Source organism: Phaenicophaeus curvirostris, chromosome 24, assembly GCF_032191515.1.
Source record: "Phaenicophaeus curvirostris isolate KB17595 chromosome 24, BPBGC_Pcur_1.0, whole genome shotgun sequence".
Lineage (NCBI taxonomy): Eukaryota > Metazoa > Chordata > Aves > Cuculiformes > Cuculidae > Phaenicophaeus > Phaenicophaeus curvirostris.
In genome coordinates this window covers 5,495,082-5,508,437 of record NC_091415.1, presented here as the reverse complement: position 1 = coordinate 5,508,437, position 13,356 = coordinate 5,495,082, and the positions used below count along the sequence as shown (strand labels likewise).

The following is a 13,356-nucleotide window of genomic DNA, read 5'->3' as shown; positions in this document are numbered from 1 at the left end:
TACGCTGAGGACTCCAGACCTGGACACAGGACTCCAGGTGGGGTCTCACGGGAGCAGGGAATAGGGGGAGCACCCCTCCCCCCCCCCGCTTCCTTCTCCCCGCTGATCCCCAATTCCGGGATGCGGCGCCGCGACCGGCCCCCCCCCCCAACCTTAAACCCTCCGCCCCAAGCCGCAGCGCCGCCAGCGCTTCCGGGTTCCGCCCCCTTCACCGCCGCAGCCAATCAGAGCCCGATCCCGCCTGACTGATCCCCGCCTCAGCCTATCCGCGCGCCGCAAGCAGCCAATCAGGAGCCCCGGCGCTGTTCGTTCTCGCCCAATGGGAAGCGAGAGGGCGGGGCTAGCGCCTCCGCGGCTTCAGCCAATCAGAGCGGAGCCAGGCGGCTCGGCCGGCGGGGCGGGAGCAGCGCGATTGGCAGGGTGAGAGAGCCAATCAGAAGCAGGACTCACCCTCCCCGCGCCGTGACGGACGGGGCCGCTCGGCCAATGAGAACGCCGCGCCCTTTCTAACCGCCCAATGAGCGAGCGCGGCGGGGAAGCGGAGGGACGGGGCCAGCGCGCGCGGGGCCGGCCGCGCGACGGACAGCCCCCCCAGCCAATCGGAGGGCGCGGCGGGGGGCGCGGGGGCGGGACTTCCTCCGAGGGGCGCGGCCCCAGGCGGCCGCCGGCCAATGAGAGCGGCGGGCCGTCCGCGCGCAGCCAATGGGCGCCGGGGGGGCGCGCCCCGCGTCCGCCGCGGCTTCCAAGATGGCGGCGGGTGCGTGAGGCGCGGCGGTGGGTCCGTCGGTGAGGCCGCCGCGCCGCCATGAAGGGCAAGGAGCGCTCGCCGGCCAAAGCCAAGCGTTCGCGGGGCGGCGGGGGAGGCGGCGGCGAGGATTCGGCGTCGTCCTCCTCCTCCTCGGCGGCGCGCGGCGAGCGGAGCAGCAAGAAACCCAGCGGCTCCAACGGCGGGAAAGCGGCCGCCGCCTCCACCGAGAGCAACAGCGGCGGCTCCCGGCGCGGCCCCCACCCGGACAAGGCCAGCCGGGCCGGGAGCCGCGAGTACGAGGCCGGGGCGGCGGCGGGCGGCGGGGGAGGCCGGCACGGGTACGGCGGGAAGGCGGCGGAGGCATCGCGGAGCGGCCGCGGGGGCGAGTCCCGAGCCGCGGCCCCGTCGTCCGAGTCGGGCGGCGGCGAGTACAAGACGTTGAAAATCAGCGAGCTGGGCTCGGCGCTGAGCGACGAGGCGGTGGAGGACGGGCTCTTCCACGAGTTTAAACGCTTCGGAGACGTCAGCGTGAAAATCAGCCGCCTCCCGCCCGGTACCGGAGCTACCGACGAGCGCGTGGCTTTCGTGAACTTCCGCCGGCCCGAGGACGCCCGCGCCGCCAAGCACGCCCGCGGCCGCCTCGTGCTCTACGACCGCCCGCTGAAGATCGAAGCCGTCTACGTGGGGAGCGGCGGGGGGAGCGGCCGGCGGCGAAGCAGCCGTTCCCCAGCGTTGCTGGACAAGGAGTCTCCGTACGGCACGGCAGCCGTCGGGGTGGCGGCGGCGGCGGCGGCTGTTCGACACCCTGCGGCTGGGGCGACGCAGCGGGCTCTGTCGCCCGCTGGAAGCGGCGGGGCCCTGGGTTATCGAGACTACCGGCTGCAGCAGCTCGCCCTGGGCCGCTTGCCGCCTCCGCCCCCTCTCCCCAGGGAGCTGGAGAGGGAGAGGGACTACGGGGGTTTTTACGAAGCGCGAGTGCGGCCGGCCTACGGGCTAGAGCGGGTGGCCGGCGTGGCGGCCGCGGGGGGATTTCGTGGAGGAGGAGGGGGTGCCGGAGCTGCCGGCGAGGAGGAGATTAGTCCTGAGGATGACCAGAGAGCCAACCGCACGTTGTTCCTGGGTAACCTGGACATCACTGTCAGCGAGTCAGATTTACGCCGAGCTTTTGACCGTTTTGGGGTCATCACTGAGGTGGACATCAAGAGGCCGGGGCGTGGGCAGACCAGCACCTATGGTTTTCTTAAATTTGAAAACCTGGACATGGCGCACCGGGCCAAGCTAGCCATGTCAGGAAAGGTGCTTCTGCGCAATCCCATTAAGATTGGGTATGGTAAAGCCACTCCGACTACGAGGCTCTGGGTGGGCGGCCTTGGCCCTTGGGTGCCACTTGCTGCCCTGGCCCGGGAGTTTGATCGGTTTGGCACCATTCGCACTATCGATTACCGCAAAGGTGATTCCTGGGCTTATATACAGTATGAGAGCTTGGACGCGGCGCAGGCGGCGTGCACCCACATGCGTGGTTTTCCTTTGGGGGGGCCGGATCGCCGGCTTCGCGTTGACTTTGCTGACACTGAGCATCGGTACCAGCAGCCCTACCTGCAGCCGCTGCCCCTGCCACCCCCTGCTCATTACGAGCTCGTGGCGGAGGCGGCAGCTTTCGGGGCTCACCGGGGAGCCCCACCTGATCCCCTTCGGGGGGCCCGGGACAGGACGCCACCGTTGCTGTATAGAGATCGCGACAGAGACCTTTATCCTGAGACGGAGTGGGTGCCCCCTCCACCCCCTGTGCGGGATAGGAGTAACCGGGCAGCTGCCTATGACCCACTGGAAAGCCTAGAGCGCCGCCGGGATGGTTGGTCCTTGGAGCGGGACCGAGGGGAGAGGGAGCTGGGCAGTAGTAGTAGGGATCAGCCTAGGAAACGGAGACTGGCAGAGGATGGAGGCCGGCACTTGGACCGTTCTCCAGACAGCGAGCGCTCTTCTTCCTCCCGGAAGCGTCACTGTTTAGCCACCACTTCTCCACCGGACCGCAGCCCCGAGCTCCTTGGAGGGAGGGAGCGTTACAGTAGTGACCCTGAGCGCTCGTCCTCCCGCTTGCTCCTGTTGGAGCGACCCTCGCCTGTCCGGGAATCGCGAAGGGGCAGCCTGGAGCGGGGTCAGAACGAAAAACGTGACCGCAAGAATTCTGCCGAACGGGAGCGGAAGCATCGTGCTTCTGCAGCAGCCGCCGTGCAGGAGTGCAAAAGTTCAGCCAAAAAGGATGAGCGCGCTATGGAAGGAGGCGGCGGAGGCTCCCGCCTCAAACCTCCTCCGCAGAAACAGCAGCAGGACGGAGCGTCACAGGCTGCAGGAGCCCCCAAGCTGTGCTTGGCTTGGCAGGGAATGCTGCTGCTGAAGAACAGCAACTTTCCATCCAACATGCATCTGCTTCAGGGGGACCTCAGTGTTGCCAGCAGCCTTCTCGTGGAGGGAGCGACTGGTGGGAAAGTAGCTCAGCTCAAGATCACCCAACGTCTTCGTCTGGACCAGCCCAAGCTGGACGAGGTCAATCGGCGCATCAAAGTGGCGGGGCCCAATGGCTACGCCATCCTTTTGGCTGTGCCTGGCACATCAGACAACCGCTCCGCAGCCGGAGCTAGCGAGGCTGCCACCACCTCCACCCAGAGGCCCCTCAGGAATCTGGTATCCTATCTAAAGCAAAAGCAGGCTGCTGGGGTGATCAGCCTCCCTGTGGGGGGTAACAAAGACAAGGAGAACAGCGGGGTCCTGCACGCCTTTCCGCCCTGCGATTTCTCCCAGCAGTTCCTGGACTCCACGGCCAAGGCGCTGGCCAAATCAGAGGATGACTATCTGGTCATGATCATTGTCCGTGGGGCGTCCTAAGGCCCTCGTGTTCTGTACCCAACCCTGCCTACTCCTCCACACAGCCCCTCCAGCGTGTGCCAGGTGCTATGGGATACAGCCTTAGCCAGCCCTGTCATTATTTTAAATTAGATCTTTGTTTGTAGGTGACTTTCCCTGCCCGTTTTTTTCTGTTACTACATTTTTCTATAAAGTTAGAAGCCAGAGAGGTTGGTTAGCCAGTAGCGGGAATAGGATGTTTGGAGAATCTCCTTTCCTTGGGGATAGCATGGAGGCGAGGCCTGCTTTGATTTATGGAAAAAAAGAGAAAAAATCCCCAAAAAGAGAGAAAAAACCCAAAAACTGGGGAAGGGGGAAAAGAGCGAACTCCCATCTTCTTAATTTTGATTCGTGTCCTTTTTTCATTTCATGTTTTTTAAAGCAAGTTCAATAGCTCCTCCTCGATAGAGTTACAAACCTACGAGACCAGATTTAAAGCACTCAGTAGTTTAATTGGAAAACCACATGCTCACCAGTGGTCTGGTGTCAGCTTCGTTTTTCAAGTCCTTGAAATTTTGTGATGGCCTCAGGCCGGTGGCCCCTGGGCACATGCCATCCCTTTCCTCAGGAGCCTGAATGCTTTCCCTCTGAGTTGCGTGGCTCGAGGTTGATGGCTTTTGGGTGGCCAGCACCTGCTCGCGGGCACCGCCGGACAGTGAATGCCTTGATTGGGTGTTTGAGAATTTCATCCAGCCCCTCCAAATGCATGCACTGAGTATGCTTTTTGAAACAGGTGTATTCCTCCTCATTCTCCAAGTTCTGTTGTATCCCATGTGTGCACTTTGGGTTTGTAGCAGTGACAATGTTTGGTAAAGAGCTGAGGGCTTTGTTACAAACCATGAATGTCTTGTGCTTATGCTGGTATGCAAGAGACAAGGAGGTGCTTTCAGAATCACCTTAGGTTATTGTGGGTTTTTGGTTTTGCTGCCTTTTTTCAAGGAGTTGCAGGTACAGTTCGTTCTGCTTCCACAGCGCAAGCTCTGAGCAAGCGTGCTTCTCTCCAGAGATGGTTGTAATTCTGTGATAATTTAATTACATAAAAGTTCTCATTAACGTTTTACCTCTTTGTTAATAGCAAGAAACTGCTGTCTGCTAGGGACTTTTCAGGTACAGTGGGCATTACATGAGGTTTTTAATTTTACAGGCAACTGGAATAAACTTTTAGCATCTTGGAGAAGTATTGGAAGTACTCTGAAATGCTGAGGTTTGAGCTCTTATTCCTGCGATTGTTAGAGATAACAGTTTGTTTTTCAAAGAACTTAGTTCATTTTCTTACACTTTTTTCCCCCCTCATTGGGCATGTTGCTCCACCTGGCTTGGCCACCTTGCTAATCCAGGCATTGAGGAGGGAAGAAGGGATCAAAATCCCTGCTGTTTTGTTTAAAAACCAGAAAGGCTGTTGCAGCTGCCTTCTAAACTGAAGTGTAAATCTGACTGTATCTATTTACAGGCCCCCAAATTGTAATTATGCACTTAAACTCAGGATGTAGTCTTGCACTTAGCCATGTTTTCAGAGACTTGGGCAGTGTAAAAGCTGCTTCACTCAGTCAGTCAATGCTCCAGCCCATTCTTTGGGCAGCTGATGCAGGGATAAGTTGATTTCTGTTTCTACTTGCGTGACACAAAAATTGAGTTCAAAATGCAGAACAGTACATGAAGGAGGAAATGTCCTGAATGTATTTTCTGGGCATAGCAGTTCCAAAGGGCGACTGTATGTGCTAGAGATTTGCTGTCATAAAAATATGGATTTCTCTCATACCACTTTACTGAACCACTCATCAGAGAGTGCTTTGAAGTGGGGTTTGATTCCCTTTAACTGATGGGAATGAGTAGATGTGGTGTCCCAAGCATCACAGTGAAGCAAGAACTTGAATGTGGCAGCATATGAAAACATATTTTGGTTTTCTAGCTACTTTTGTTTCTAAGTGGAAACGTACAAGCCTCATTTAATGCTCTTAAATGTTTGGGGGTGAAATCTAGGATTTCTGGGTTGTTGTCCTTCAGCGCAAATGTAACTTTGAGATAGCAGAGCTCAGCTGTTCATCTTACTATTAACAATGAGAATTCTTTTAAAATTACACCAATAACACAAATACTGTTATGTTTTAGCAGATACAGCGTATTTACTACTCATGGCAAGGAAGGTCTGTATTAATGCAGGCAGGTGTCTGCTGTGTGTTAGCGGGTAACCAGTGCTGCTGTGAACTTACCTCGAGTGGAGTGAGCTTTCTCCTTGCAGCTGATGTGAATCACTTGCAAGCACAGAGTTCTAAGGGAAAGAAACTTGAATCACTGGGAATTCAAATCTGTCCCAGAAAAAAAGCACTAATGTCATTTGTGTCCAACACTTAAACTGCTGAGAGCAGTGGTTGTTACGCTGATATGCAGCAGGCACCTGGTGTTAAAACCCGTAAAACTTGGAGTCAACAAGGCTTGTCAAATCAGACCTGGTGTGGGAATCCTTTTGGAAAGAGCATCCTAGGTGCAGTTCTGTTTTTCCTGGTAAATCAGCCGCGGTTACACCTGCCACGGGCTTTATGAGTCACAGTTGTGCTCTGCCAAAGGGTAGTAAGGAACAGGGGAGGCTGTATTTGACTCCAGGTTTTCTGGTTCCTTATTTCTGGTACCTGCTTCTTTAAATCTGGTTTGTTTGTGGTTGCTGCTCTGTTTTGTAAGCAAGGATTTTAACACCCTTGGAGCGTTCTTAATGTTAAAACCTAGTTGACTGGTAACATTTTTGTTGCCAGCACTTAAGTTCCCATGCTGCCATCGAGGCTGGTACAGCTCGGTAGGCTGCGCTCTTCTCTTGGGTTCCCAAGCGTGCACCATTGGAGTAGGTGTCCACCAAAAGTCGTCTTGGCCAGGGCTGAATGTGTTAGAAGTCTGTGTGTCGTACCACTTTTGTATAGAGCAGACCAGCGCTCGTGGTGTGTTTGGCATTGCGTTGCTCTAGCCAGAGCTCAGTATTTCTCCGAACATTGTGTGCAGCTGATGTTCTTGCATTTCATTCTTTTGTTGAATTAGCGGGGGGGAAAAGGATGTCCTTTTCCTGCATCATTTCTTAGTTGTGCTTTATGCTTTGGGGAAAGAACCTCAAATGACTCATGCTTTTGTTTAAGACCATAATTTGTTTGTATTTTCTTAAATGCAAACTTCACGCAACTTCCTTGGCTGCCAGCCAGTGGCTTTGTTTGCTCCCATCTAGTGACCAGTCTACTCTTCCCTGGGGCTGCCAGCACTGAGGTTACCCTCAACTCCAGAGGTTCCAGCCTCCGGGGTTACAACCTCTAATGCATCCGTATCATCATGGGAGAGAGCGAATGGTGTTAATGTGCCAGGCAGATGAACTTTCCCCTCTGCCTTTTGGCTTTTCTTTGGCACGGATGGTAAAGGATTGGCAACTCGCTCAGCCCCCTGTGGAGGGTGGAGAAGAGAGTTTTGATTTCTTGCATGGCTCGAGGAACCTTCTGGTTGATGGTAACTGACGTGAAAGGTCTTTAAGTATTAATAGGGAGGAGGAGTGAGTCAAAATTGTAAAGACAGGTTCAAAAACTCTGAGGACTCAGGGAAAATGGCTTGGAAAATTGTAGTTCCTGGCTTTAAGAAAAGCAATGTTGTGTGCCTGTCGAGAGGAAATGAGAGCGGAGGAAATTATTGCTGCGTGACTATAGAGCTTTTGGGGTTCTTTCCCCTTTGTCTTCCCCTTTTTGTATTACTTGCTGCAGATATCACAAAAGGACAGATATCCCAATGATTTATAAATGGAATGGTGTGGTGATGTTTGTATTAGGCTTAAAGCAGACTGTATGGTTCAGAGAACGGTTAGCTGAGTATTCAACTTCGTGCAGTTTTGATTGTGTGATGGATGAGAAACATTACTTGAATGGTAACAGTTTTAAATTATATTAGGTGTGTCTTTGAGTTGACCTTTTATTTGATAACGGAGCTGTCTGCTGTTAGAATTATGCAGCAAAAATGAGAACAGGAGAGAAATGGGTAACACTACATTTCATGTTTTTGTTGATAAGTTGCCATCAGGTATTATTCTTTGAGGAAAGTCAACCGAATTATTGACAATTCAGTTGGTTTTTCTCCTGGTTCATTATTTTGATGTGTCCCTATTAACTGTTACTGAAAGTTGAATAATCATCAGTCCTGTAAGCCTAGTTTAACTTTGGTCCAAACAGAAGCCCTGCTCAACTTGTTATGCATCTATACATAGAAAGTGACTTCAGTTCAAGGTTTTGTGCCCGTGGGTGGTATTGGTGCTTTTTGAAGTCCGAGTAGAATATTCAGAAAGGCCTTGTAGCTCTTTATGTTCATCTGTATAATGTAGGGAAGGGAGAAAAAAAGAAATCAAATCTGTTGTATACAATTGTATTGAAATAACATTTTCTTTCCTCCTGCAAGCAAAGCTGGTGGACTGCAGAGGACAACCGCATGGGATACCAAGCTCTAATGGACCTTTGGGAAGAGAAGCTGTGGCTTATGTGGAATCTACATGGGCCTCTTGATGGAAGAAAATTTATCTGTTTAGTATTTGTGCATTTTACTAAAATGGCAGCTTTAAAAAAAAAAAAAAAAGTTGTGTATCTGCTATTGTGATGCCAATGCCCGTGTTTTAAGTGGAAAAAAAAAATGACCTCTTTGCTTTGTGCTGTGTACACAAGATTGCTGGAAAAGTAAAGGAATACCCTTTTTATGGCTCACACAGCTTAAAAGTAGCTGTCACTCAAACATGCGCTCACAGTTGAGCTGATTTTGTTTCATTCTAAATAAATTGTTTCTTTTGAAGAAAATGGGTTTTCTGCCTGGAAGTGAATTGACGACAAACGTTTGACCCCCTTTGTTTGCAGCGGAGGGGTTTACTTGCTGCGGCTGCTCGATGTTTGATCTGATAGTTTGTGGGTCTTGAGCAAGAAGCAGGGAGAACCGACACTTTTCGCGTTGACCAGCCTGGTGTACCAGCTCTCGGAAGAAATCTAGTTGATTGCCTTGCTGTGGCACCCACTTTGCGCGCAGGGAACGAGGGGGTCGCTGGCTGCTTTACTCCTCACCTTGACGAGGAAGCGGTGCTGCTGCTGGCATGCAAGAAGCAGGGAAGCACCACCCTGAGTCTCAGAACGGTGTCCAAGTCCCGGGGCTTCGCTGGTTCGAAGAGCTGGAGTTCCTGAATTTTAAGTTTCTGATTTATTTTGTTCACCCAGCGCGTTTGGCTTTAGTTCCGATTATTTTTTTTTTAATTTTGAAGAAAAAAAAGTTTGAAATTGCTTTGAATCTTGCACGTAAACCTTTGCACCAAATTGCCAAAAGAAAAAGAGAAAAATGAGTCGTTAAGAGTGTTTAAATGCTGTTAATAAAGCCTTTCCTGACACACGCGAGGCGCTCCTCCACCTCCAGGGGCTGTGCAGCAGTTATGCAGTGATGGGTTTTAGTGCTGAATGGATGAAGAGTTCCTGAGCTCTAGAGTCGGTAATTTAAAACCTTTGCGTTGGTGTCTCAGTGCCTTATTTTGACCGGTTTTGAAGCAAATGGTTCCACACGCCTCGGATGTGCATGCACCCTGATCGCGTCCCAGGTCCGACTGCATGTTCGCTTGCAGTTGCCTCCCTGTGTAGTACAGATGGTGAGAGGAGGAAAAAAAAAAAAAAAAAGGAGGCGGCCTGAAAATGTTGTGTGCTGTGGTTGCTGCGTTCTCCTGTCTCGGGGGCTCCTGAGCTGTGGAAGGCTGTTCCAGTGCAGGAGTCCGACTCCGTGTGTGCTGCAGGAGACTTCGGGCCACTTGTGACAACTGCAGACGTCGAGAGGAAGCGAAGAGCGCTGCATCGTTGGCTGCAGAAACCTCTCATGTCATGCTTGCTGCTCTGTTAGAATCCATGTGACACGCAGCCGAAGACACCTTGAAGTGCCAACTTGCCCTGATTGCCTTGACATCCTTTAACCTCATGTGGATAACGAACCTAGTGCTGTCCTGCAGCCGGGCAGGACCTTTGCTAGGCTGCTGGTGCCTTTCAACCGAAGGATGCTGTGGTTGTGCTCTGCAAAGTGTCTGTTCCCGGGGCAGAGAGCTGTGTAAATCCTAAACAAGGTAAGGGGGTTGAAGAGGTGGAACTGAATTGTAATGTAAAAGATGGTTTTGTTATTTGCTTCCCCCCCCACCTCGATTCTCCACTCTGCTGACTTTTACTGATGTGTTTGCTTTGGTTAACATGCTGCTTCGTCCGCTCTGGGGATGGGAGCGAAGGAGCAAGGTCTTTGATGTATCTTCTGTGTTTGCTTTGGGGCTCCTGTTAATGAACGTGGGGTTGTTGTGTCTACTTGGGGCAAGGTGCCAGCAGGTTTCCAGCTTCCCAAGCTAGAGCTGTTATATTGACTTCATGAACTGCTTCAATTAATGCTGCTGTAACCCAGAATACTGTCTCTTGAATTGTGTGTGTTGATATGGAAGGCCAAGCCAATTATTGAGCAGAGCTGTCTGTGTTTATGGGATGCTGGTGTAAGCGTTTAAGTTAAGCTGTTTGTTGTAAATGGGAGCAATTGTAGATATTGCTGATAAGGTGGTGGTGGTGGGGGAAGGGTCATGGGATACCTTTTCTTCTAGAAATCGGTGTTTGCAGTTAAAATTCAGACTTCTGCAATGTATTTCGTGTTCTGTCGGGATATGACCTCTGAATCCAGTGTGGTTTGAAGTGGTGTTCAAAAGGTTGGGGGCTTCTACCGAGAGGCACGTTTCAACCTCTGTAACTTGACTGGGTGGTTGATGCCAGCTGGGATGAGCGATCCGGTAACCTGAATAAAGCAGGGGTTTCTGACAAGCACGTGTTTCAGGACTTGGGCACTCTCCCACTTTTTGGGTGTGCTTTGACTTGATGTGTTAGGGCGAACGGGGCTGGCAGTGGCTGTTTCAGGGGAGCTCTGACTCAGATCTCACTGTGTATTTAACCAGGAGATTGTTCCCTGCCTCCTTTACCTTATGCATTTATTCCGGAGACTTAGAGGTATTGTGGGATGTGGCGTGGGATGATTTCTCCTCTGGTTGCTCTGTAATAACACGTTGTTTTTCATGCCCCTCTGCCATCTGAATTGGTTAGAGGGATGCTTCAGCTGCCAGGTAAAGCCAGACTTTTGTTAAAACCAGGCTCTTGGAAGGGTTAAGTGCTCTGTGTGCATCATTTTAATTTGGCTAATGAGACTTCTGGGGAAAGTAGATTTATAGAGAAAGCCATTTAATTAACTGCACTGCAGTCGAAAGTGATGTGAGTGGATTGGATGGGGAACCGATCATTTGAATTCACACGTTTTTTTTAGAGTTGTGCTCTTACCAGCCGCAGTGAATTAATAAGTAAGCTTAAAACATCAGATGGCCCAGATTCTGCTCTTTGCTAATAATGAGCTTACGTTCGCCTCACGCTGCGATGAAATGGCAAATGCTTTTTGAGGATACGCTCTCACCACCCGTCCTGGTTTTTGGTGCAAGTCGATCGGTTAAAGCATCTGCAGAAAGACCAAGGGGAGAAGTGGGAAGGAAGTGTCTCTTGGGCTGGTGGCTTTGTGATTCCTGTTGTGTCTCCTTCAGTTATTGTCAAGTAGCCTGTGTGCCTGCATTGAGTTATAGCTGGCTTGAGAACTGGGTGAAGTGAACTCTTCAAGCTGAGTAAGTTGTAGAAGGACTCGGTCAGCTGCACTCGCTGTGGTGGGTTACTTGGGACAGATGAATGAGACTCTGCTGGTGTTCATCTGATTTGTTCATCTACCGATGGACTTACAGAAACAGAATGGTTTGGGTTGGAAGGGGCCGTAAAGATTATTCAGTTCCAATCCCCCTCCTTGAGGTGCTTCTAGCAGGAGCAGAGAATGTCTATGGGCTGACTCAGAGATCTCCGGTTTTGTGAATCCTTTGAATCCCTCTCCAGGGATGTATTGATTAATTGTGGTTGAAGAATTGAGGTATGGATGCTGACAAACACAATGGTGTTGCTGTGGGTGAACAGGTTGCTACCTCCAGCCCAGCTCCTCTGCCTTTGGGTTGGAGCTGGTGTGTATTGTCCTGGGATCAGGATGGGTTATTTGTGCACATGGTCTACAGATGAGCGGATGAGCCATAGTTTAGTTGTGGGGAACAGATATTGTATCTACTAATCTCCCAGCCTTGACATTCGTACCTAGTTCTGCAAGATGATCTCAAGATGATAAGGGGAGACCTCATTGCTCTCTCCAACTCCCTGAGAGGAGGTTGTGGAGAGGAGGGAGCTGGGCTCTTCTCCCAAGGGACAGGGGACAGGACGAGAGGGAATGGCCTCAAGCTCCACCAGGGGAGGTTCAGGCTGGACATTAGGAAAAATTTTTCACAGCAAGGGTCATTGGTCCCTGGCAGAGGCTGCCCAGGGAGGGGGTTGAGTCCCCTTCCCTGGAGGGGTTTAAGGGACGAGTGGACGAGGCGCTGAGGGACATGGTTTAGTGATTGATGGGAATGGTTGGACTCAATGATCCTGTGGGTCTCTTCCAACCTGATTATGCTATGATTCTATGATTCTTATCTTGGCTGGCTTGGCTGTAGCTCCATTTCCCCACCTGACAGGAGGTTTGAGGGATTAGAAATCAATTTATTGATGTTCTGTTAGTCACTGGGGTGTTGACTTTGCCTCTCCTGAGCCAGAGTGCAATCCCTGCCCTATCCTGCCCACGTGAGAAATATCTGTAGGGGAAGGTTTTGCAGAGCTTGGTGATGACTTAGGAGGCAAAGTCTGTGTCACTTTGGAAACGGAGACTTTGGCCCATGAATTACTGAATGAAAGTGTTTGTGGCTGTGAGCAAGTGCTCCCATCTCCTTTGTGATTACTGCAAGCTTGCGAGCTTTTCTGTGAGGATCTCTTGGCTAAAGCTAAAACTTCTGGGTTTTCAAACATCTGGTTTAGTGTTTGTTTTTTTCATTAAGGTAGCTAATAAATTCTATCGACTTCAACGAAAATCGTTAGCTGCCTTTGAAGATTTAAAGAAAAAAAATGCTCCCACCTCCTATGGAGGCTTTCATCTCCATGGAAGTGAAACTTATTAATTCAGGCTTTGCTGAATTCCAGCCTAATAATACTCTGCATCGCGAAGGCAGCTGATCCGAGAGATCCAGCTGCAGGATGGATTCCAGGCAGGGAGGGAAACAAGCACCAAATAAAGCACCAAGCATTCCTGTTATCAGCGTGCATAAGGGCAAGTAAACAGCCGAAACCACATGCGATATCTGGCAGAGGAAGAACAGCCTTGTTTCCTGTGCTGGAAGGCTCTGTTGTCATATCCTTACCCAGCTATTTTAAATTGCTTTTTGTTTTCTTCCTGTGGCTTAAGGTAAAAGCAGAAACCTCAGGAGCGTCGGTAGGTGGGGCACCTCATTTGGGGTGTGCCACCACCCAGAACCCAGAGCTGTGCCTGCCACAGCCATCAAAAAGCTTCTTGTTCTCCTTTAAAGCCTGAATTATGTGAATTATTTCCCCCCCCCAGCCTGTGGTTAATGAGCGTTCTGCAAAGCCGGTGTTTCTCACAGTATCGCCGGAGGTGGGAGCCTGGCAGTGGTTTTGTGTGTAAAGCCACCAAGGGTCAAGGTGAGATCCCAGGTGATGGCTTAAACCCAAAACTTTCCAACCCCTCATCCCGGTCTCGGGCATTGGAGCAGCTGTGTGATTCCCAGACATCTCTCTGGGCTCACCCAGAGCTCG

General features: G+C 51.4%; 1 protein-coding gene across 1 annotated transcript; it reads left to right on the top strand.

The window, feature by feature from the left end:
* The first annotated feature begins 735 nt into the window (after nucleotides 1–735).
* RBM15 (RNA binding motif protein 15) lies at nucleotides 736–8,448 on the top strand. The gene has a single exon (XM_069875743.1). The coding sequence runs from the start codon at nucleotides 806–808 to the stop codon at nucleotides 3,629–3,631; it is 2,826 nt and encodes a 941-aa protein (XP_069731844.1). The 5' UTR covers nucleotides 736–805; the 3' UTR covers nucleotides 3,632–8,448.
* Nucleotides 8,449–13,356: the final 4,908 nt, after the last annotated feature.